The 23,054-nt window shown below is 44.8% G+C and overlaps 1 protein-coding gene across 2 annotated transcripts in view; it reads right to left on the minus strand.

The window, feature by feature from the left end:
- Positions 1 to 23,054, minus strand: part of SYN3 (synapsin III) — a 444,404-nt gene that overhangs the window by 369,918 nt on the left and 51,432 nt on the right. For both annotated transcript variants that reach the window (XM_036093503.2, XM_036093504.2), the window contains exon 3: positions 20,699 to 20,756. In XM_036093503.2, the coding sequence (XP_035949396.1) occupies positions 20,699 to 20,756 (58 nt within the window). The remainder of the gene's footprint in view (positions 1 to 20,698; positions 20,757 to 23,054) is intronic.

The raw sequence follows: 23,054 nt of genomic DNA on the forward strand, positions 1-23,054 counted from the left end.
GACACTTATAATGTGATGGTAGGAATATCTTCTCCATCAAAGCTCTGAGAAATGCAAATGCTCTATCGTACCTTAACGTACTTTTTTATTTTTTCATTTTGAAGGTCCAAACCCCTTTTCAGGGTTGTAGAGATGAAAAGACCTTTCTTTCAACCCTTCTTTCCTGCCCGCTGTGACCCACAGCATGGAACTCCCCTTCTCTTCCCAGACCTGCCTCCCAGCTGTCCCTTTGTGTCCCACCTACTCTCCGTTTAATCCCATCTGCACCCCGAGATGAGGACCTGCCACTTCCTCCCACTGGGGCCTCTGCAAACATGGTGAGGTTTGAGCCCCAGACACTGAGGCCCTGCTGTTCTATGGCAGCTCTAGCTTGGAACCAGATACTTTGGAAAGACGAGCATTTTAGGACTCAGGGCGCTAAATTCTGTGAAGGAAAATGAAGCAGGTGAAGAGATACAGAGTGACTGAGAAGTGTGCATGGGAAGAGTGTCATTTCAGAGAGAGTGGCCAAGCATCTCTGAGGAGGGGACACTGGCACAAAGAACCTCAGTGAGGACACCTTGGGGAAGAGGGTTCTAGGCAAAAACAAACAGCGAGAGCAAAGGCCCTGAGGCAGAGTGTGCTCACTTGTTTTTTAAAGTTTGTTTTCATTGTGGTAAAATGCACCCAAAATAAAATTCACCATTTTAACTGTTTTTTAAGTGTATAGTTCAGTGGCATTAAGTATATTCACACTGTCATGCGACTGTTACCACCATCCATCCCCAGAATTTTTTCATCATTCCCAACCAAAACTGTGTACTCATTGAAACCCTAACTCCCCATTCCCCCAGGCCCTGGTAACTACTATTCTACTTTCTGTCTCTCTGAGTCTGAATCCTCTAGGGACCTCAAAGAAGTGGAATCATACAACAGTTGTCCTTTTATGTCTGGCTTATTTCACTTAGCATGTTTTCAAGGTTTGTCCATGTTGTAGCATTTGTCAGAATTTCCTTCCTTTTTAAGGCTGAATAATATCCCATTGTAAGGAGACCCCATTTTATTTACACATTCATCTGTCAGTGAACACTTAGGTTACTTCTACCTGTTGGCTATTGTGAATCATGCTGCTACGACCATGGGTTTAAAAACGTCTGTTTGAATCCCTGCTTTCAGTTCTTTGGGGTATATACCCAGAAGTGGAATTGCTTGGTCATATGGTAATTCTACGTTTAACCTTTTGAGGAATTGCCATACTGTTCTCCACAGTGGCTGCGCCATTTTACATTCCTTCCAGCAATGCACAAGGGTTCCAATTTCTCCACATCCTCATCAACACTTGTTTTCTGTCACTTGATTTTAAAGAACAGTGAGAAGCCCAGCATGCCTGGATCAGAGCAAGCAAGAAAGACAAGGCAGGAAAGGGCAGGAAGAATGCCACAGAAGTCTAGCCATGAAGGGCCTATAGCTGTGGGAAGGACTCTGGCTAATACCTGGAGTGAGACTGGGAGCTTCTGGAGAGATGTGAACCATGAAGGATCATAATCCCATTGATAATAAGGAAGGTAAACCTAATGCTCCCAGCTCCAGATGCCTGGGGCCTCTAAGGACAGCACAATCCTCTTTTCTCACAAGCTGCCAAAGGGTTAAGTAAATGCAAACAGGGATAAAGGCAGTGAAAGGAGATACTTCCTTCCCCTGGCTGACACACCTGATGCAGGAAGCAGACTCCTGCTCCCTGGGAATGAGAGCCCTGGCAGACTGGTGCTTCAAGGAGAAAATGAACGTCGCCTGGACACAAGATGGCTTAGCACTTCCCATGTTCGTTTCTGAGAGCTACTGAACAGCCTGAGGCCCCATCTGTTTTCAATCTTGTTAAAAGGGCCTCGTGTGCTGGCGCCTATTTAAAATAATGCACACATGGAGTTTCTAAAATGAAGAAGAAAAAGGGCCCATGCTTTCCCGGCCGGCACAGCTTATGTGTTTATTTTGGAGCCGGCTTTGGGAGTTCTGAGACAAGACATAGCTAATTTCTCTTCCCGAGGTTGATTTGCAAGTCCCCATAGGCTTCTGCTCCAAGCATTTAAGGCAGCTCCAAGCGTTTAAGGTGGCTTGGTATGAACCAGCCACACTTCTAAAGCCCACTGTGAAAGATCTCCAAATTAAGGCTGGGCTCAGGAAAGGGGGAGACCAAGGGCCACTTTCCTCCTTGCAAAGGAGCTGTTTGATTCCTTTTCCTCAATAGGGATTCTTGTTTCTAAAGGCCAAGTTCATCTTCTCAGATGCTCATTTTCTTCCCATGGGGCCAGAGTAGTTCCAAGAAAGCATGATCCAGGTAGGGCTCAGAACCAACCTGAACCGAATCCCCAAATGGGGACTGCAAGGGGCAGGGGCAGGGAAAAAGAGTCACCTGCGATCAATGCACTCCCATGTCAAGAAGCCAAGGCGAGGGGGGTCTTCTTCCGTCCACTTCTGGGGAGCAGGGTGACCCTCTGAGCTGCTGACTCACAATGGCACTTGCACGTCCAGTGCCACAAAGAATTAAAATGGGTCCTTCCTGACCTTGCAGGCTCAGAGAAAATACCTCATCAGCTTAGAATCACATACACATCCTCATCAGTGATGGCCCCATGTGTCTGGGGACTTCATAAATAACTTCCCCTAAACCCAGAGCAAGGGTGATGACAAAGGGTAGAAGAGAGACAGGATGAGGGTGTCAGTGGTAGTCCAGGAGTGATGGCTCATGTCTTCTGCACCTTCACACCTGCTTTCACTCTAAGGACCCGGCTGACATTACTTTCACTTGGTGCAGTGATGTCCAATGGCGATGGTGGCAGTGGGGATCCCAGTAGGAACAACAGTAGGAGAGGCAACGGAGACAAAGTAGGAGAAGCAGTGGTTGTAGTCGCCGGAGAAGCAGAAAACAAACGTAGTAATACTACTGACTAGCTGTAAAAGGACGAGATGAGGTAGCTACTGAACACGGGTATTTCCAGTGGCAGTGTATTTATAATTTCATATCATAAATCATATTCATATTAGGATTAAAATGCATAATAGTTTTTAAGCACTTATTATGTGCCAGGCACTGTTCTAAGGATAGTAGCCACCTGAGGTAGGTCCTCTTATTATTCTGCCCACTTCATAGCTGGGAGCACCATGGTACAATGAGATTACATTTATTTCCCAAGGGAAGCCACAGATCAAATAAACACAAGCAGTCTGGCTCCAGGGTCCCTGCTCTTAGCTACTCTACCAGGCTTCTTGCAACCTGGGGCAAGGGGGGCAGCAGTCCTGGAGGTGGTGGTAGGATTACAGCAGGAGAATTACCTCTGAAGTGGCCTTAGTCACTTCTGGAGGTTCAAAGAATTCAGGATTTTCCAACTATGAATCAAACAGAGCAGGAATTTTTATTTTTTAATTTACTTAAATGTGGGGTTTTTATATAAGATTTAAGTGGAAATAAAAGAGTTCTGTTTTAAAAGACTATTAAAAAGCTGCAGTGTGGTGAGGCTTTGGATTTTAGACAGGTGTATTAACCATGTCTTATTTTCTGTATTCTGATGTTTTGATATCTTGAGGCCTTGCTGACCCTGGAAATACTGCCTCTCACAGAGTTTTAGCCAATTCCTAGAGATGGTAAATAACTTGCCATAGAGAGTGCCTTTCAAATGCAAGCCCAAACCAATCCAGAGCCCATGTGCCAACCACCTGCTCTGTGGGGCTCTCACACTCCAGGCCACCATCCCTCTGCCCTAAGACCCCAGGGCCAGGTACCAGACAACAAGGAATAGCCCCTTACAGCCCAGAGCCTGCTGAAATTATTCCAACTAGCCAGTCCTAAGGCTGCTTACCCTGCTTGCCTTTTCCTTCCTGCAAAACCATAATAAAGGCTCTTGTCCACATTTTTCCCTAGCTCCTTCTGCCACCTGACTGGCCATGGTGTTCATGTGGTCCCCCAACGTGGCGTGCCATCCCTCCTACTTTTAGGGGACTATGAATACAATGAAATTATCTTTCATGTCAGTCATTTCCATGCATCTCACCATACTTAACTAAAACAAAGCCTGGGTACTTTTACAACAGGCATGGTCCAGCTCTTCAGGATTTCAACAGACTCTAGGCCTCTGCTGAGCTCCTGGGTACAAGCCAGGGGACACATTTATTATGTGGGATTGTGTTGCAAAATCACCCAGCATGGGCTAAGATAGATCCAGGTTTCAATTCCATTCTTGGAACTTCCTAGCTGTGCGATCTTGGGGGAAATCACAGGAATTTCTGCCTCACTGTCTTTGTCAGGTAAGAATGGGGGAGAAGGTCCCTGCCCCGTCCTTGTCCCCAGGCTACTATGTTGACTGAAAGGAAGTAAGAAGGTGAAGTTTCTTTGGAGAGGTCTGGTCTGGGAAGCCCTCACCATCATAAACTATACTACCATCACCTATCTTTAGGGAGCCACAGGACTCCCCGCACGAAAGGTGTCATCTTTGAGTTGTTTCTGTCTAGAACAGGGTTTCTCAACCTTGGCACATTGACATTTTGAGCTGGATAATTCTTTGCTGTGGGAGGCTAGCTTGTGTATTTTAAGATATTTAGCAGCATCTCTGGCCTTTACCCATAGATGTCAGTAGCATTTCCCTGCTGTGACAACCAAAACAGTTTCCAGCCATTGCTAAATGTCCCCTGGAGGGCAAAATCTCCCCTGGTTGTGAATTATTGATACAGAAGAAGGAATGAGATAAGCTCTCTCCCTTTTCCCTCCCTCCCTGCCTCCTTTCCTTCCTTCTCTTCCTTTCTTTCTTCCTCTCTCCCTCTCCCTCATCCTTCTCTCCCTCCTCCCAAGCCTTTCCAAAGATGCTCAGTAGTCTGCAACCCCAGGTGCCCCCATGGAACACCACGGCTCTAAGAGGTACAACTGGAAAACAGTTGCTCTAGCAGACAACTCCCAAGTTACAGATCGCCAGAATAGAATTCAGATGTCTGTTGTTCAGAGTTCTTGGTTTCATTCCCTTCATATATTTATTAACTGAGCTCATCTTTCAGGATCCAACCACCTTATCCATAATTTGTCATCCTTTTTAAGCAGGCTTGGATTAAACCCACAGAATGTGAGAACTGAAAGTTCCTTTGGGGTCACCCAGCGGGTTTCATTTTACTACCAGCTCTGGCTGCTGTGTGGAGGATAATGCGGCTGCCCTAAGCTCAGCTGGGAAGCGTGCCTTCATTGAGCAGTGGTATCTGTTGTGGCTGGGGGAGGACAGGAGGGTAGAAAGTGCTCCATGCATTTGCCAGTTCCTTCTTTTACAAATGATCAACCTAGATCCAGGATCCCCTCTGATTTAATGAAAATGGACCAAATTCTTACAATGTGTTGAACATATAGGAGTACTGGTATTACCATCTCCATTTTGCGGATAAAGAAACTGAAGTTTAGAACATAGAGTCACATGCCCCAAGCCCCACAGGTATAAGAGGCAGTGTCACGATTCGATCCCTTGCTCTTCTGATCCAAGGCACAGCTTCGTCCATCATGCCAAACTGTCTCAAAATATCTCTTCTTTCTTCTGAGGCGACAAAAAATTTTCCTCCACACAAGTAAAATATAGAGTAGTAAGAAGAATTAGTAAAAATGAGCCTGTTTACTTCCAGAATCTTAATGTCATTTCCTAATAAAGATATGCAAAGGGCACTGAAAGCAAGGGTTAGAAGAAACCAGAACAGGCAGTAGATGCATATCCCAGGAATGAGGGAGGAGTTAGCAGTGGGAGTTAGGAAAATACAGTGCTTTATAGAGTATGGGCTGCTGGGGGGCCCGGGGTTCAAATCATGACTCTGCCAACCGAAAGCTGCTTTGCTGGACCTGTGATAGTAATACATAACTTAGATGGCCACTGTGAGGATAAGGTGAGGGTATGTATAGTAAACTCTTAGCAGAGTATCAGGCATCTGTGTGTGTGTGTCTGTGTGTGTGTGTGTGTACAGCAAGTCCTTAACATATGGGAGTCCTTATATTATCACTGTTACTGGTACTATGAAATACTAAATTTCATGAAGGGGTTTAGGGGAAAGAAGGCTAGTTCTAAATTGCTTAGAGACTACAAAAAAGGAGTGGGAAAAGACCTAGGTTTTAGAGAGAAGGTGAACACATAAACAAATAGGTATATGGATGGGAGAAGAGGCAGATGGATATATATTCATAGAAATAACATTTTTGGAGACTGACATGCAGAACCTAAGGGAAAGCTGCTATAAACAAGAGACCATCTAAATTAGATATTTGCTCCTCCAAAGACTCTCAGGGGCACCACTGAACAGAAAGAGGAAAAGAGAGGTGGTGAGAAAGGCACACTGGTACCTGGTTGGGAAGAGTGTTGGTGCTGCTTAAGGACTTTGGCCTTCATCCCACAGACATGGAGGAACATGGACCATGGAGAGCAAAGGGAGTCAGACAGAGACCAAAGCAGCTGCTATACAAGAATAAGCAAATGAACACAAAGATCAAAACCTGGTTCTGTCTAATGAATGCAAAGTTGGGGTCCCTGGTATGTGGCTGGCCCAGCCAGGGGAGGTTCACCCCTCTGTTTCCCTTGCTTTTCCTGGAAGCCAGAGGGGTGGGCTGCCGGTCTCCTCCCTGTCTGGACAGAATGTAGGCCCTGAGGTGGGGTGGGTGGGAGGTCATCTGGTTCAATTCCATCTTAAACAGGCTGAGAACCCACCCATACGCTCATGAAGGGAACTTCAGGGTTGTTGCTCAGGGAGCAGAGAAAGGTTCCAGCAACCCAGATAGAGGGGGGTCAGAAAACCAGATGGGCTGTCTGTGGTCTCTGAGAAACTCAATCTGAAAAACTGCATTAGGCCAGACAAAGCAAGCCTTTTTTCCAGGTCTGGCTGGGCAACAGGTGAGTTAAGGGGAAAATTATGGGCTTTCAAAACAGGCAGATAGAGGTTCCTTCCGGTCACAATTCTGCCACTAACTCCACAAACACCTACTTTGCCCCTCTTGGCCTGTTTCCTCATCTGGACAGCGACGAGACTCACACCCCAGGTGTTGCCGAAGGACTGAGTACAGGGACGAGCGAGAAGCAGTCGGGTGATGAGGAGCACACCGCTGACCTGCAGTAGCTCATCTTCCTTCTTTCCTTTAACACGCTCTCGGAACCCCCAAAGCGTAACCCCGGATGAGGCTCAGTTCCGCCTCCTGTCTGGGGCTACCTTCTTATCACTGCCAAGGTCATCCCCGGGGAACTCCAACGCCAGACTTGGCCAAGAGGAGACAGGGGTGGGGGGAGCTGGGCTCTATTATCTCCAGCACCACGACCTTGGGCGAGGAAGTGCGCCGTGATGAGCCCCAGTTCGACAGAAGGGTGCGACACAGTAAGATGTAGGGTCGGCAGTGTGGGCTCCAGGGCATCTTTGGAGCCTCCACATCTCCGCTCTCCCGCTGCAGGGCTGAGGGCAGGACGCTTACACTGTCGAGTCTTCCATCCGTATTTCTTTGCTGGGGTTGTGGTGAGAGTAAATGAATTGATAAAGTCTTAGGGGCGGGCACGTTGTGCTCACTTAATGTCGAGCACCGCCTTCCCCGTACGTATGCACCATTGCTTTACCTGTATCACTGGTCTCAGACTAGTGCTTTACCTGCGTCGTTTACCAGGCAAAAGGATATGTGGGCGAGTCTATCTGCTGGGAGTTCTTATGGTGGATCCAATATTTTCTCTGTCGCTTTTTCATTTTTCCCCACCCCAGGTAAGTTAGAGAGATACTAAGTGAGCACAGATTATGTATCTGTGTACTTGGAGCACCTACTAAGTACGTGAATAAGTGCCCAGTGGTAGCCTACCCACCACATGCTACTATAACACTGTGTATCTTTCTTTCACAGCTCCTAATCAGCTTATAATTATGGGATGTGTGTGTGTGTGTGGGGGGGACTGATTATGCAATTGATATCTGTCTTCTCCATTAGATTTTAAGCTCTATCCAATAGAGACAGTATCTGTTTTTAATCACCATTGTAGCCCTAGCATGTGGTAGGCACTCAATAAATATTTGTAGGATGAATAAAGATACTGTCTGTGTTCTCTATAAGCCCAGAGTCAAAGGGAGTGATAGGCAGGTGGACTGGTAATTTCAAAGCAATCTGCTAAGTGTAATGGTAGAAATATGCATGAGGTGTGTGAGAGCATGGATCGGGGCAACTCACCCTACCTCCCCAGGGTGATCAGCGGAAAGCAGAATAGAAATAATACCAGGGCTAACTCTTGAAGATATGGCAAAACTTGGGAAAGGATGTCCCAGGAGAAGAGATTTCCATGAGCAAAGGCATGGATGGGGATGTAAACACAAGATGGTATTAGGACAGGAGAGGAGCCACAAGGTGTTTGCTAGGACTACAACCTAAGCTAGATAAAGAAAGGCAGGCAGGGGCTAGCTCACAGAGGACCCTGGAGGCCAAGCTTGCATCCCATGGAACAAGCCTCATGCACAAGCCAGCCCTTTACACAGGAGAAGAAATTCACCAAGTTGTGCCTGGATTTTACTTCCCTGTAATACACCTTGCCCCCTAAGATAGCATCTGGAGTTAGACTGCGAATCCCGGCTCTGCCACCTATAAGCTGTGCAGCCTTATAGCACCTCGTTTCCTCACCTGGAGGATGGGAAACGGTAGAATACCTACTCTTCACAAGATGGCGATGAGGATGAAATGAGCTAATCCAATGAAGTGCTCAGTGTGTACACAGTGCGCAAGCATGTGATTAGACAGTGGCTATTATCATCAGTCCCTTCCAAGCCCAGGACAACACCATCCATGGAAATTCTCTCATGTCACTCTCTAAACTTCCTGAGAGAAGTGGTCCCAGCCAGGTTCAGACTAGGCTGAATTCTAAAGTAAGCAGTGCCTTAGAAAAGCTCCCATGTGATCTTAAAGGTAGACACCGTAGGACATACAGACTTATTCTCAGATACCAGCCTCCCCTCTCTTTCCCAGGGACTGGAAAATGCAGCCAGTCTGGGTAGGATCCAGAAGAATCCATTTCAAAGCATAAGTCCTGTTTATGTGCGGGCCTGACTCCCCTCCTCAGGAGATTCTGGTCAGGGTGGGCTGGGAGATTCCTTAGACAATCTAATAGATTAGTTTCCAGTTTAGCATAACAGCTAGACAGATTTTTGTGGTGAAGTCATCCCAGTCAATTAAAAGGCATTTTTCCCTGCTGCGAGTTCAGAAGTCCCGTTGGTTTGTTCCAGCTTTCTGGGATGTTTCATAATAGGATCCACCCTGGGTTAATTAATAACCCTTGATTCCTACTGAAATGCAAAGGCTGAAATCCTCTGTGTAAGCACATCCGGGCAGGGGCTGTTGGCAGAGCTGGGGTGAAGCCAGTGGGAGCTCTTCTCATCAGGGAGCGAGCCAGACCCCAAATGGTAGAAATGACAGCAGAGCTGGCAGTAAACGGAAAGTGTGGCCAAGCACAAGCTGAAGGTCAAAGCCGGAGAGGGTGTGAGGAGGGGCAGAAGTGGGGAGAAGTGGGCAGAGGAGGGATATCATAACCAGTGGAAGGCACCACAAGGCCAGAGATTAGGTAGATTGGGAGTAAACTGGAATGTGGGCGGTGAAATGGGTCAGGGCAAGTGGCTGGGACAAAGGTGGTGAATAAGAAGGGGTTGAGAGCGCTTGCTGTTATGGGATGCCAGCTCAAACATATCATGCGGCTCTGGTTCCATCTGGTCTCTGCTTTAAAGAAAAAATAGGTCATCTGTTCCCTTTTCAAATGCAAGCTGCAGGTACAGAATGAAGCTAAAGAACATGTGGCAGGGATTTACATGCATTCGCTGGAGAGTTACCAAGTCCTTTCTCGGAACCCCAGCCCCATGCACAGTACTCAAGGATAAGATGCCTTTTTCACCCAATCCAGAGTGGAGTTTCTCTGCTTTGAGCCTCTGGGCACCACTCCTACGCCAGTCTTCTAAACCACTATTAGCATGTGCATCCTAAAATGAAAACATGATCACGTCACTCCACAGCTTAAAAATCTAACGGGTATGTCCCCACTGCCTCTACAACACGATTTCCAGCTGCTTGCCTTGCCACACAAAGCCCATCCTAAAGAGACTGTTCTCTGCCTTCTTTTCCAGTTTTATCTCCCACCCCCCTTTCCTCACACACGCTATACTCTGGTCATTTTCCCCAGATGTGACAAGCTGAGATTTAAAGCACACTCTTTAGCCGGGAGACTTGATATGCACATCTGCCTCCTTCCCAGCCTGATGCAAAGCTAATTCTTTTCCCCAAACCCCCATCAAGCATTAACCTCTCTGTGAAGCCTTTCCTAAGGATATCCCAAGGCAAGGGTGGCGATCCCTCTTCTGGGCTCACTAGGGTTTGCACAGGTCCCTAATGCATTACAGTCATTGCCCCCCAATTGTCTCTCTTTCCACCAGAAGGAGAACACTGTGTGAGTGGAAGGCTCTGTCATTAAGGCCAAGTACAGAGCAGGTGCTCAGTAAGTGTTTCTTGAATGAAGGAGTGGGTTGAGATAAGTCAAATTCTGTTTATTTTTTTAATACACATCCATCAAGAAGTTAAAGGGCTTATTAAGTTCTCCTTCAGAACTGCTGCTTAATTTCCATTGGAGTCTCATTTAGCTATGATACTACCAAGTGGCAGAGCAGATATTGATGGAGGGAGGTGGCAGCGAGGATGGGAAAATTACCAAACATAGTAGGTAGAGGCTATGGCACTATAAGCCGGATTTCCCAGTACAAGAAGATGGACTTGCTCTCATTCTCATGGCTCCTTTCTTCTCATCTTTGATTAAGGGGCTAATGAGTAGTATAGTCAAACCAGGGAGGTGGGCCACGAAGAACTGTCCACCTGACAAAGCAGTCCCTGTTGCATTTGGAATCAGCAGGGCTCATCCAACCACAGTCTCAATATTCCCTCAGCCCTCATTATTTGGAGCTTGCCTCTGGCCATCAGCTATCCATCCTAGACACCCCTGCTCCCACAAGAACAAGGCCTCTTGCAGGTAAATGTGGAAAACATGGACTTCCTGACTACAGAATTAGATTAACTTGTTTGCTACCAAAACCACCAGAAGAGACTAATGGCTTCTTAAATGGGGAAGATAAAAGATAACATTGGCAGGTGGAGAGATGTAGTAGGAAAAATGGTGACATGGGAGATGGGAGCCTGGGGTCTCTACACGGGACTCCAATAATAATTTGATGTGTGTGCTAGGTCTAGTCACTTCCCTGCTCTGAACCCCAGCTGTTAAACAAGCAGGTTGGATTAGATGATCTCCAAGGTCCCTTTCTAGCCCCACCCTACTATGATTGTACCAAACCATCCATTCACTCACACATTCACTCAACAAACATTTATTGAACACCTTACCGGGACCTGTGCTATCTGCTATCAAGGAAGGGTTAGAAGTTTGCTCCAGATGCCAGTTGAATGCCATATGTTTGGGGAAATATGATTGGCTATATATGTAAATGATACACACACATAAACATGAATGTTTTATATTTCTTATCCCCCCCCCCTCAACTATAACACAGCAAACTTCTTTAAGCATGGATTATATCCTTTCCATTTCTGAATAACCCCAGGGACTGACACACAGAAATTACTCATGTGACATGTCTTTAGCAACGTAAAGGGGACTGTAAAACTAGCTATTAACACTTAGCACTTTCTATATGCCATGCTCTGCTTTGAGCCCCTTGAATGTGGTAATTTACTTCATTCGTGTAACTCCATAGGTACATCTTATGATTACTATTATTACCATTATTATTTTCATTGAGGACACTGAAGCACAGAGAAGTCAAGTTACTTGCTCAAGGTCACTTAGGGAGTGGCAGAGCTGGGATTCCAACCCAGGTGGTCTGGCTCCAGAGTCAGAGCTATTATAGTCTTCATGTCATCTGAAGTGTACATCTACACTTAGAAACAAATTTGGACGAAAACAAAGAACAAACAGAATTGTTAACAGGAGGACTATCTAGCAATAAGTCAGAAACATCAAATGATGAGTAAGAGCCACCAGGGTTAGTGAGGAAAGGAGGAGTCTTTTGCTGGAAGGATATCTCATAAGAATTTGTAATTTATCTAGTAGATCAAAAGAGTAAGGTGAGATAGAAAGGGATGGTGGGATTATGTGCTTAGGGAACCTGAGCCAAGAGGGGAAATGCAAAAAAGCCTGATGAAGACAAATTCAAGACCCAACATATACTCTAATAGATCTACTTTGGTTAAGCAGGTCCCTGGCATCGGCTGGACCCAGGTTCAGATCCCAGTGGCATCACATTCTTACCAGCTGTGTGACCCTGGCTGGGCAATTTACTTAAGATCTCTGAGCCTCAGCTTCCTCAGCAACAGGCACATTGTGTGGGATGAGTTAAGGCACAGGAAGCACTTAACATGGCACCCAGCATACAGAAAATGTTCAATCAAAGTAAACCACTATCACCATTACTATTGTTTCTCCATTTCCCTGTTGTCTTAAATTGGTGAGCCTAAAGATAGAGCCAGGATGGTGATAAACTCACCCACATTAATAATGCCACGGTTAAGAAGAGACACACTTGCCCCTCTAATGAGTTATGTTTCAGCTAATACGCCCTAGTGTCCCACCTGCTTTTTTCATTCCCCCAGCTGGTTCTTAGATTTGAAAAGAAAAAGGCCTCCATGGAGACCTGCACGCTTTTAAAAATAATACAAAACAGAACGTCTGAGGTCAGGGTAAGCCAAGCCAAACAAATAAATCTTGCAGGATTGTGTTAACAAAACAAGGCTTAGTGGATCAGAGCGGGTAGAGTTCTGCCCGACTCAGCCCTGCAGAGAAACACCAAGCTCTGGTGAATTTCAAACACAAGGAGGTCAGATAGGAAGAGCAAATCATGGAGCACTTCAGAGTTCAGCATCAATACTTGGGCTGAAACCAGGAGAACATTCTGTGCACGATGGACCTCAGAACCCATGGGTCAATTACAGTCCTAGAAATCCACATCAGAAGGGTCTTATAGATCATCTATACAACCTCTGCGGAGGGCAATCTGGCAATATCTATCAGAATTATAAGTGTATACTTATAATGGGAGGTGTACTCTGAGATGGAAATCCGCCTGTGGGAGGTTCATCAGGGAGCGCTCCAGGAACCACCACCGCCGGACTGGAAGAAGAAGGAAGGAAGCAGTGCGGGGAGGAAGGAGAAGCTGGCCTGCACTGCCATCTCAGCAAAGGCCTCTGTCAACTCCACCAAGAGCCTGGAGCTGGGATGGCCCTTCGGAGTTGTCCCAGACTGGGGTAAATGGGCAAGGTCTTCGTACCGCCCAGTCACTGAAAGTAGCAGCCGCCAGGAAAGAGATGCGAGCTGGGGCAAAGCAGCTGTGCTCACCTGAGGCACTTCCAGAAGAGTGCTGACTGCTGAGGGCTGGCTTCTGGTAGCAATGCCAGCAGCTGGGGGAAGTTCTTTATTCCTCCAGGTGTATTATAGCACTCACAGCATGGGATGCTCTTGGAACCAGTGGTTCTTTTTCTAGGAAGGAATCCTATGGATATGCTAACAAACATTTGCAATGACATAGGTTTGGCATTATTTGTTAATAGTAAAATTATGGAATATAAATTACTGGATATCCATATGATGGCACTCTAGGCAATCATTAACAAGAATGAGGCAGCTCTGCATGTACTCTCATGGAATAAACAACCAGTACATTGAGAAGTCAGGGTGCAGAACAGTACAGATAAGTAGAAGGGTATGTGTGGACTTTGAAGAGCTGAAGGGACAGACTGTGCTGCTCACTGTCTATGGCCCCTCAGCCCCACACCTGCACTACGGGGGCTGAAAGCCTAAATCTACGCTTCCCAGAGTCTTTTGCCACATGCATACCCACTTAATTTCTACCAATGGGAGGCATTTATGCAAGAGTTGAAGTCAGGAAGGAGGTAGCAATCATTCTGCTTCTGGTGGCGGCTACAGAAGCTCACCGACAGCCTCAGCAGATACAGAGGGTTGGCGGCAATTCCCGCAGCATCGGTGGGAGTGCAGACTCATGGTTCTCCACTGGCCATGGTGGTAGTGACAACGGCAGCAGGGAATGTAGGGCTGCTGGGCTCTGGGTAACAGGATTTTCCCTTTTGAACCATTTGTTATCAATCCTCCCATCAAATATTCTTCTGAAATACCTACAATGGTTTATGTTTTTTGAACCAACTACTATTTATGAAAAACAAAGGAAAATACACATATATGTATATTTGATCATTGCATTTAAAATCTCTCTAGAAAGTTGCCCAAGAAATTAGTGATAATGGTTAAATGAACTGGTTAATGGATGGTTAAAGAAAATAGATTAGTTGGGGCAAGGTTGGAGGTAGACTTCATCAGATACCATTTTTTACCTTTTCAGTATTTGGCTATTTGTATATATTACCTTTACCCCAAAAACACATAAAAGAGAAAAATAATAAAGGTTATCTCTGATGAGGTACCTAAATTTCCTGTGAAATATTCGCCACATTCACCACCCAATTTTTGCTGGAACTCCCCACCTACCGAAGGGGTGTGGCCCATTCATCATTACTCAGTACTGCTTCTTTTCTGTTCATACCAAGTTGAAATCCATGTTCTTGCAGGATAATACTATTAGCCTGAACTCTAACCCCAGTGAGGCAATCTGGGGTGGTTTTTCAGCACACCTGCACGTGAAACTTTTATCATTCATTTCAGAGAGGGCATGGAACCTTTCTGAGCCTCAGTTTCTTCTTCTGTCAAGCGGGGAGTGTCATAGCAGACATCTGAAAGGGTTGTGGTGAGGTTGAAATAAGATTATGCACGTGAAGTGACCTAACCAACACATCGGGTTATTGCTCTTGATATCTGCACCACCGGCGGAAAAACTCAGTGGGTAACAGGAGGGACCTGGAATCAGACTGCCTGGGTTCAAAGACAGGTTCCTGCCAATTATAAGCTGGGCAACCTTGGGAAAGCCACTTACTCCCCTGAGTCTCAGATTCTGCAGGATGGAAGCAATGCTAGTGCTCATCCCAACAGTCAAAAGTATTCAACCTGACCTTGGAAGTACTCAACATATGGTAACTGTTACCGTTTGCACCTACTCATTCAGGTTGTAGACACTCTGCAGGGAGTAGATGGGATCCTAGGAAAGACCTGTCTCTGGACTAAACATCTCCAGTTCCTTATACTGATCCCCTTTGCTCACAGATGTCAGACTCCACTGACTCCAATCATTCTCTTCACAAGGCATTCTGTGGGATACCCCCTTGTGGTGTGACACCAAAACTGGATCTGTCACTAGAGTCTGACCAGCATAGTACATGTGTGTGTGTGTGTGAGAAAGATATGTGTGTGTGTGTGTGCGCTCGCACGTGCGCACATGTGTGTTTATGTACCATCACCTTCCTGGATTCTAAATGCTGTAGTTTGATAGTGCAACGTGAAGAGGCATCAGGTTTTGGGGGAGTAGCAACCATAACTATAGTTTATTGAGCACCTAATATATGTGCCAGAAGCCATGCTAAGCATACAACACACTGACTCACATAATCCATACAATAACTCTGGAGGTAGAAACTATTATCCTCATTTTTCAGGTGAGGAAACATGCATAGATATGTTACAAATAGAAGGTCAACACAAAAAAACATGGTAGAGCTGAGATCCATCTCCAGTCCCTCCTACTCTGAAGCCACAATCTTAACCTCCACACTAGACTTCCTCCACAAATATTAAGAATTTGTTCAAATCTTAGGTCTTTTCTTTCCCCATGTGATTTTAAAAAACTAAGTCTCCCTAATCTTGCTCCTCTTCAGCTGAGTTTTTCCATAGGGCCTTATATTGTATCCCCCTTCAATTTGATTGTTTCAGATTTAATGTAGCATATTCTCTCTCTCATTCAGCTTCAAGTCATCAGCAAACATAATTTGACAAGTCTCTATTAAGGAAAAGAATAAAGCCAAGGGCTCTGCCATTACATTTATTTCTCTCAAGGTGTATCTCTATATCATTTTCTAGTGGGGGTAATGTTCAACCTGTTACCAATCCACCGATCTGAATTAACATCCAGCCTCCATTTTTCTATCTTATTGGCAACTATTTCTGGAAATATCACATGGTCTTTATGGTCAATATAATATCTACAGCAAAGATTCATTCTAAGAAAGGTTGACCCATAAAGAACTGTGGATGGAAGGCTGAAGTGGGTATGCAAAATATATACTTCATGGTCTTAAGTGTTTAAACTATTTATTTTTTATTTAAATTCAATTGGCCAACATATAGTACATCATTAGTTTCAGGTGTAGAGTTCAGTAATTCATCAGTTGCATATAACACCCAGTGCTCATCACATCACGTGCTCTCCTTAATGCGCATCACCCAGTTACCCCATGCCCCCACCCATCACCCCTCCAACAACCCTCAGTTTGTTTCCTATAGTGAAGAGTCTCTCATGGTTTGTCTCCCTCTCTGATTTCTTCCCATTCAATTGCACTACTAGGTTTTTATTCCAACGATACAAATGTAGTGATCCAAAGGGGGACCTGCACCCCAATATTTATATAGCAGCAATGTCCATAATAGCCAGACTATGGAAAGAGTGTTTAAACTATTTTAAGGGAAAAATCCCACCTTTGCTTCCCTAAGACATTTGAGTTGACGAAACATTAAAGAGCAGAAGATGAACAGCACTTGAATCAAGAGCCTTTCCAGGGATACACACACATCTACCTAACCCCATCCTACTCCAGTATCACAGGAGGGCAGGACTCGAAGGGAGCCACTGGCCTTCATATGCAAACCTGCGGCTTGTCCAGCTTCCTTCATTGGAGTCAAGAGCAGATTCTTCACCTTGCCTTGTCTTTCTCTCCATCTGTTAGAGCAAGGCATTGCCATTGCTTATGCCTTGGTACCTCTATTATCACTGAGGAAAGACTGACCATTGTAATTGCAGCCTTTTTTATCAGAGAGGAAAGAAGCCCAAGGCTCTGTCCTACCAGGTCCTAGTCTGCTCATTTCTCAGAACTGAGTCTATTTGAGATTAATCCATGCATCAAACTCATTGCTTAGTCCCACAGAGGGGTGACCTGTACCTGTGGAGAAAAAGAACTTTTGCCTCAAATATAAATAGAGGAGAGCTTGACATGCCAACCACCCTGGCCGGAACGTCTCAGACCCTTCAAGGACACTGCTGTGAGGCCCCACAGAGCCAATAGGGCATTCTGGGTAATGGAATGCAACATGAGGCAGTCCCCACCCCCCTCACCTCCCCGGCCTCCCCAGGGTTTCTTGATTCCTGGCTCTGCAACAGCTGAGGCAAACAGTTTTTGAACTTGGGGGGAAGAGGGTGGAGAGAAGGGGCGGAGGCTTCCTCTAGGCCAACCACAACTAACTCATTCGCTCTGTCCAGCAAAACCCAGACAGTGCAATTATCTGGTTAATTTGGCCCTTAGTTGGGAATCAGACTTCCAAAATGTGAGACCAGCTCAGACTAAACAGTGGCTTCCATCCTAAGACTTTTCCCAAGTGTGAGAGGATACATGTGAGATTCCTGGGGGGTTGCTTTGTGACCCGCCCATTCATCCAGATGGGAAAAGGCAAACAATTCAGATTCTAAGATGGGTTTAGGAAGGCATGTCTTTCAGGGAAAAATGCCCAAATGACCTGCTATTTGGTCTCCTGGCTAATTTGCCTTCTGGCTTCTATGAAGGCGGATGGCTGGAAATCAGGATGACTCTAAATTAGCCAATGTTTTCCAGTATGATTGCAGCCTTCATAGATTGGCTGAGCGTTTCCAGAGCCCCTGGGTGAGTTATTCTTAGGGCAATTCCTGATGATGCCCTATAGATTTTATACCCATAAGTTGGGCCAGGGGCATCACTGAGATAAATGGGTAAAATTAAAACATGCCTCTGGGGTTTTCACAAATGGGATAAGATAGGGCTAGCTAAATTGGCAACTGAGCATTTACCAGATGGTTTATGGAAAAACCAGATTTTTGAGGGGGATTAAGAAGCAGTAATTTATCTCCCTTGGAAACTGACAAGCAGCCTGGAATCTGTGGAATCTATCAGTTATTCATTCTGCAAGTATTTCTTTAGTTCTAGTCCTGTGCTACTTAACAAAGTGAGATCCAAATAGCCATGGCCTCTACGCTCATGCAAATAATCCCACACCTATATATACGGATAAGGGCGGGGAAGGACAAGTTCAGTGTTATGATAAGGAATAACCAGGTTAACTGATTAGATCAAGGTGTGAGAGGAGGAGTCTTTGAGGAAGGGATTTAAAAGCTAACACTCTGGGATGCCTGGGTGGCTCAGTCGGTTAAGCGTCTGCCTTTGGCTAAGGTCATGATCCCAGGGTCCTGGGATCAAGTCCCACTAGGGGTTCCTTGCTCAGCAAGGAGCCTGCTTCCCCTCTGCCTGCCGCCCCCCCTGCTTGTGCTGGTCTCTATCTTCTGACAAATAAAATCTTTAAATAAATAAATAAATAAATAAATAAATAAATAAAAGCTAACACTTTAGGGGCTCCTGGGTGGCTCAGTTGGTTGTCTGCCTTCAGCTGGGGTCATGATCTCAGGATCCTGGGATTGAGCCCTGTGTCAAACCCCTGGGTCAGTGGGGAGTCTGTTTCTCCCTCTCCCTCTGCCCCTCCCCCCAGCTCATGCTCTCTCTCTCTCAAAAAAAAAACTTTTTTTTTTTAAAAAAAGCTAACACTTTAAAGAAACTATACGCTTTTTTAGAAAGATCACTCCAGTGTTAGTTGCAAAAATAAATTGTAAGTGGGTAAAAAAGGTAGAGTTAGGAAGATTGGATGAGAGCTAATGATGGTTCAGCCAAGGCTCTAGGCAATAAGGATGGAGAGAAGTGGATGGATTGGAGACATGGGATGTGGAGTCAACTAGCTGAATGGGTGTAGTGGTGGAGGGAGGGGAGGCAGCAGGGAGCCTGCGCAGGTTTCTAGTTAACATGGAAGGTAGAGGGTGTCACTCTTTATTGAGAGGGAACTTGGGAGGACAAGTAGGTTGGGGCTAGGGGAAGATGATGTGTCCTATTTTGGACTCAATCAAACTGGACTCCCACCATTCCACACCCCTTCTAGCCCCCTTACCTTTGCTCACACTGCTTCCATCTCATTACTCTTCATGTTGCCACATCCACTTGTTGAAATCCTACCCATCCTTCAAGACACCATCCAAATACCATCCTCCCCCTTGGAGCCATTCTCACTCCCCCAATTAGTGGTGGCTTCTGTTGCCCTTAGCACTGAATTTGGACCTCTCTTTTCTGGACTCCACCTGTACTGAGGTTCTGTGAAGACTTATCTTGCCTCCCTTCCTAGACCACAAACTTATTGAGACAGAGCCTCTGCTTCTATATCCTCCTTCCCCACATGTTAGTGAGTTAGCATGGTAGACGTTTGACAAATATTTGTTAAGTGAACAAAAATAACATACTCTTTGCCATGGAAGAAAAACCAGTAGACATTGGACTGACTTGAAAGCCACAGGATCAAATTGAAATTCAAGTTTAAGGTGTTTTAATACTAAGCCAACTCAAATTGGATGCTCAGAAAGGCTTTCTGTTCCTCCAACACACCAAACTCAAAGAATACTGAAAAAGTCACACCCCCTATTTTCTTACTGCACTTTTCTGAGTTCATCTTATAGTAGGGACCTTGTCTATCTTATTAACTCTTTGTCTTTGATGATGATGATGATGATAAATGAGTAACATTTACTAAGTGCCTGGTATGTGCCAGGAACTGTTCCAAGTACTTGGAGACTAACTCATTTGATCCTCATAGTCACCCTATGAAATTGATGCTATTATTACCCAATTGTACAGATGAAGAAACTGAGTTGCAAAGAGCTTAGTACTGCTCAACCAAAGTCGCACAGTTAGTAAGGAGTGGCAGTGGGATTCAGACCTGAAGTCTGGCTCCAGAGCCCAAGCTTTGATGTGCTCTCCTAAGGCTGAGCACCATGCTTGGCATTTAGTAGGTCCCCAACAAGTGTTCACTGAATGAATGGGAGGAGTCCTAGATCTGGAGGTCACAGGTTCTAGTCCTCATTCTGCCACTGCCTTCCTATGTAGCCTTGAGCAAGTCCGTGTTTCTTTCCCCATAAATTGAGGTGCCTGGCTATTGATATTAGCAGTAATAACAAGAGCCAGTATTCGTAATTCTGGTCTCATTTGAGGTTTTAAATAATTTAATCCCAACAAAACTGATACAAGGAAATTGAAGCATAGAATGATTGAGTCACCTGCCCCATACCTATTAAATGAGAGAGCCAGGATTCAAACCCACTGTGCTGCCTAGCCCAAGTAGTTCCAAGGAGATGGCTTGGGGGCTATGGGGGAAATGGGGAGAAGGCAGAACAGGATGGAGCAGACAGATTTTTGGGTTCCCCATGTCCATTTCATCAGTTTTCTTTTCTCTACTTTTCTCTATTTTGTACAATGGGCTCCTACTTGAGATTTCCTTTGAAGAAAAGTTCTGCTGCTAAAACAAAAACCATTAAACTAAATAATTCTGGATTTAATAAAACTCCCAGTTATAAGCCAGGATTTTCTGGTAATCTTGGCTCGTGGTAGCCTCATAAGATGAGGATCAAGGCTGCTCCTGGGAATGGCTCTAGCTGTGGAAAATATCAGGGTGATAGCACGGAAGACCCAGCTCCAACCTACCTGCTCCACTCGGATCTCAATTTCTCCATTCACCTTCTTTCCATGAAAATACTTGGTCCTGTGAAAGAAAGGAAGAGAGCTCCTGAGTAAGGGTGCACACTGCTTTACTGTTTTCTTCCTTCTCCCAAAGGCCTTGCCCCCAGAGGTGCATGTCAGACACATTTGTAACTTCATGCTCTCTCCTCCCACCTTGACTGATGATTTTCTCATTATTTGTATGTACTGTGTGTGAGGGGAAAGAATACTGGATGGGAAGATTGGAGACTCAGGTTCTGGTTCTACCAAGTGGCTCGACCTCCCTGTGTCTCAATTTTATAATCTGTAAAAGGAAGATATTAATACCTGCATGACGTATTTCTAAGTATTATTTTAAGGATCAAATGAGACAAGGAATCTTACATAAATAAATAATGCAGAATTATTTATTTTTATTATTTATAGTTACACTCTATATACTCCATAAATTATCTACCCATCTACCCATTCCTCCATTTGTCCATCTGTCCAAGGAAGCAGCCCTCATCTATCTCTTTATCCATCCATTCATCTGTCCGTCTGTCCATCCAACCATCCTTCCTTTCATCATCTTTCCTTTATACCCCTACTTCTTTCTTCTCAGTAAATGGCATCCCATCTACCCATTGCTCAAGGCGGAAACATAGACATCATTCTCGTTATCTCTTTCTCTCTCCCTATCCCACTGATTCTACATTCTAATTATTTCCCAAATCCATCCACTTGCCAATTTTTCTCTGTAAGCACCCTAATCTTGGCCCCCTCATCTCCTCATATAGATTCTCTTTCATACTCTTCTTTCATAGTACTTATTACAATTATAATTAGTTATAATCAGTAACTGCATTTAATGCCTGTGTCTCACTAAACTGTAACACAGCTCCTTGAAGTAAGGAACAAATACTCCCAACACCTACCAGAGTACTTAACACACATTAGGAGCTCAATTAATATATGTTGAATGAGTAAATGAGTGAAGAGATAGATGGGAAAAAAGCCACTTGCTGAGTATTTACCCTATGCCAGAAACTGTGCTGTAGGATTTAACCTATATAGCCTTTCTCATTTAATGCTTCCAACCACCACCATGAAGAAGGCATTATTATTTCCATCCTATAAAAGAGAAAACTGAAACCCAGAGAGATGAAATATTTTGCCTAAGGGACTTGAATCCTGGCTTTCTAATTCCACTTCTATGTTTTTGCTCACCCCTGAAAAATAGCAGCAAATGTTGGGGTACTTTGGGTTTAGATGTCCTCTCACACACAAGGCAAAAGTAATACAAGTTTCCATTTGCTCTTTTGGATTTGGGTATGAAGAAACTAACAGTTCTCAGTCACTTGCTATAAACTGAGCACCATGTTAAGCATTTACATGAACTTTTCTGGGGTAGAGATGGCTCTTTGTTCCAATACCCATTCTCCTCTTCACCACAGTAAGAAAGTTTACAGATTGGCACACACACACAAAAGAATGAAGATCCCAACTCTCCATTCAGCTAGATGTGGCCACTTGATTGAGTTCTAGTCAATAATTTGTAAGTAGTACATCCAAGAATCCTCTCAGTTTTTTCTTCTATTCTTCTTCCTGGAACATCCATGTTGCCATCTATTTTTTCAACCTGCCATTTATGAAAGAAAGAATCCTTTCTACAAATTCTCTGACCAAGCTTCAGTCTGTCTGCTTCCAAAGAGTCTCTATCTACACTTAGCTGATGCCAGTGGAGTTCATCTCTTTCCAAGACTTCCCAAATCACTGACTGATAGCTCTAATATTAATATTACTTTTTCTTACAATGTTCGCAGGCTTAGCTGTCAACTAAGCAAAACTTTAGTGGGATAGGAGCTGTTATTGTGACTTGAAAGGAAGACCTGCTTTTTCTTCCAGGCATGGTGTTTGACAAAACGTGTGCAGTGAGGCTCATGCAAAGGGGACTTTTCCACATAGTTTGTGAATTTTATCACAAATCTTTAAAGGTAGTGTCAGCAAACTACAGACACTGGGATAAGTCCACCTCTAATATTTGTGAGGCCTGGGGCAAAAGAACAAATGGAGGCCTATGTATCATATGTATAATATTTTTGATCGATAAATAAAGCCAGCAAACATTTTTTTTTTTTTTAAAGATTTTATTTATTTGAGAGAGAGAGAATGAGAGAGAAAGAACACATGAGAGGGGATAGGGTCAGAGGGCGAAGCAGACTCCCTGCCAAGCAGGGAGCCCGATGCGAGACTCGATCCAGGGACTCCAGGATCATTGACCTGAGCCGAAGGCAGTCGCTTAACCAACTGAGCCACCCAGGCGCCCCACCAGCAAACATTTAAATAAAACATGTCTGTC

This window comes from Halichoerus grypus, chromosome 6 (genome assembly GCF_964656455.1).
Source record: "Halichoerus grypus chromosome 6, mHalGry1.hap1.1, whole genome shotgun sequence".
NCBI classification, from domain to species: Eukaryota; Metazoa; Chordata; class Mammalia; order Carnivora; family Phocidae; genus Halichoerus; species Halichoerus grypus.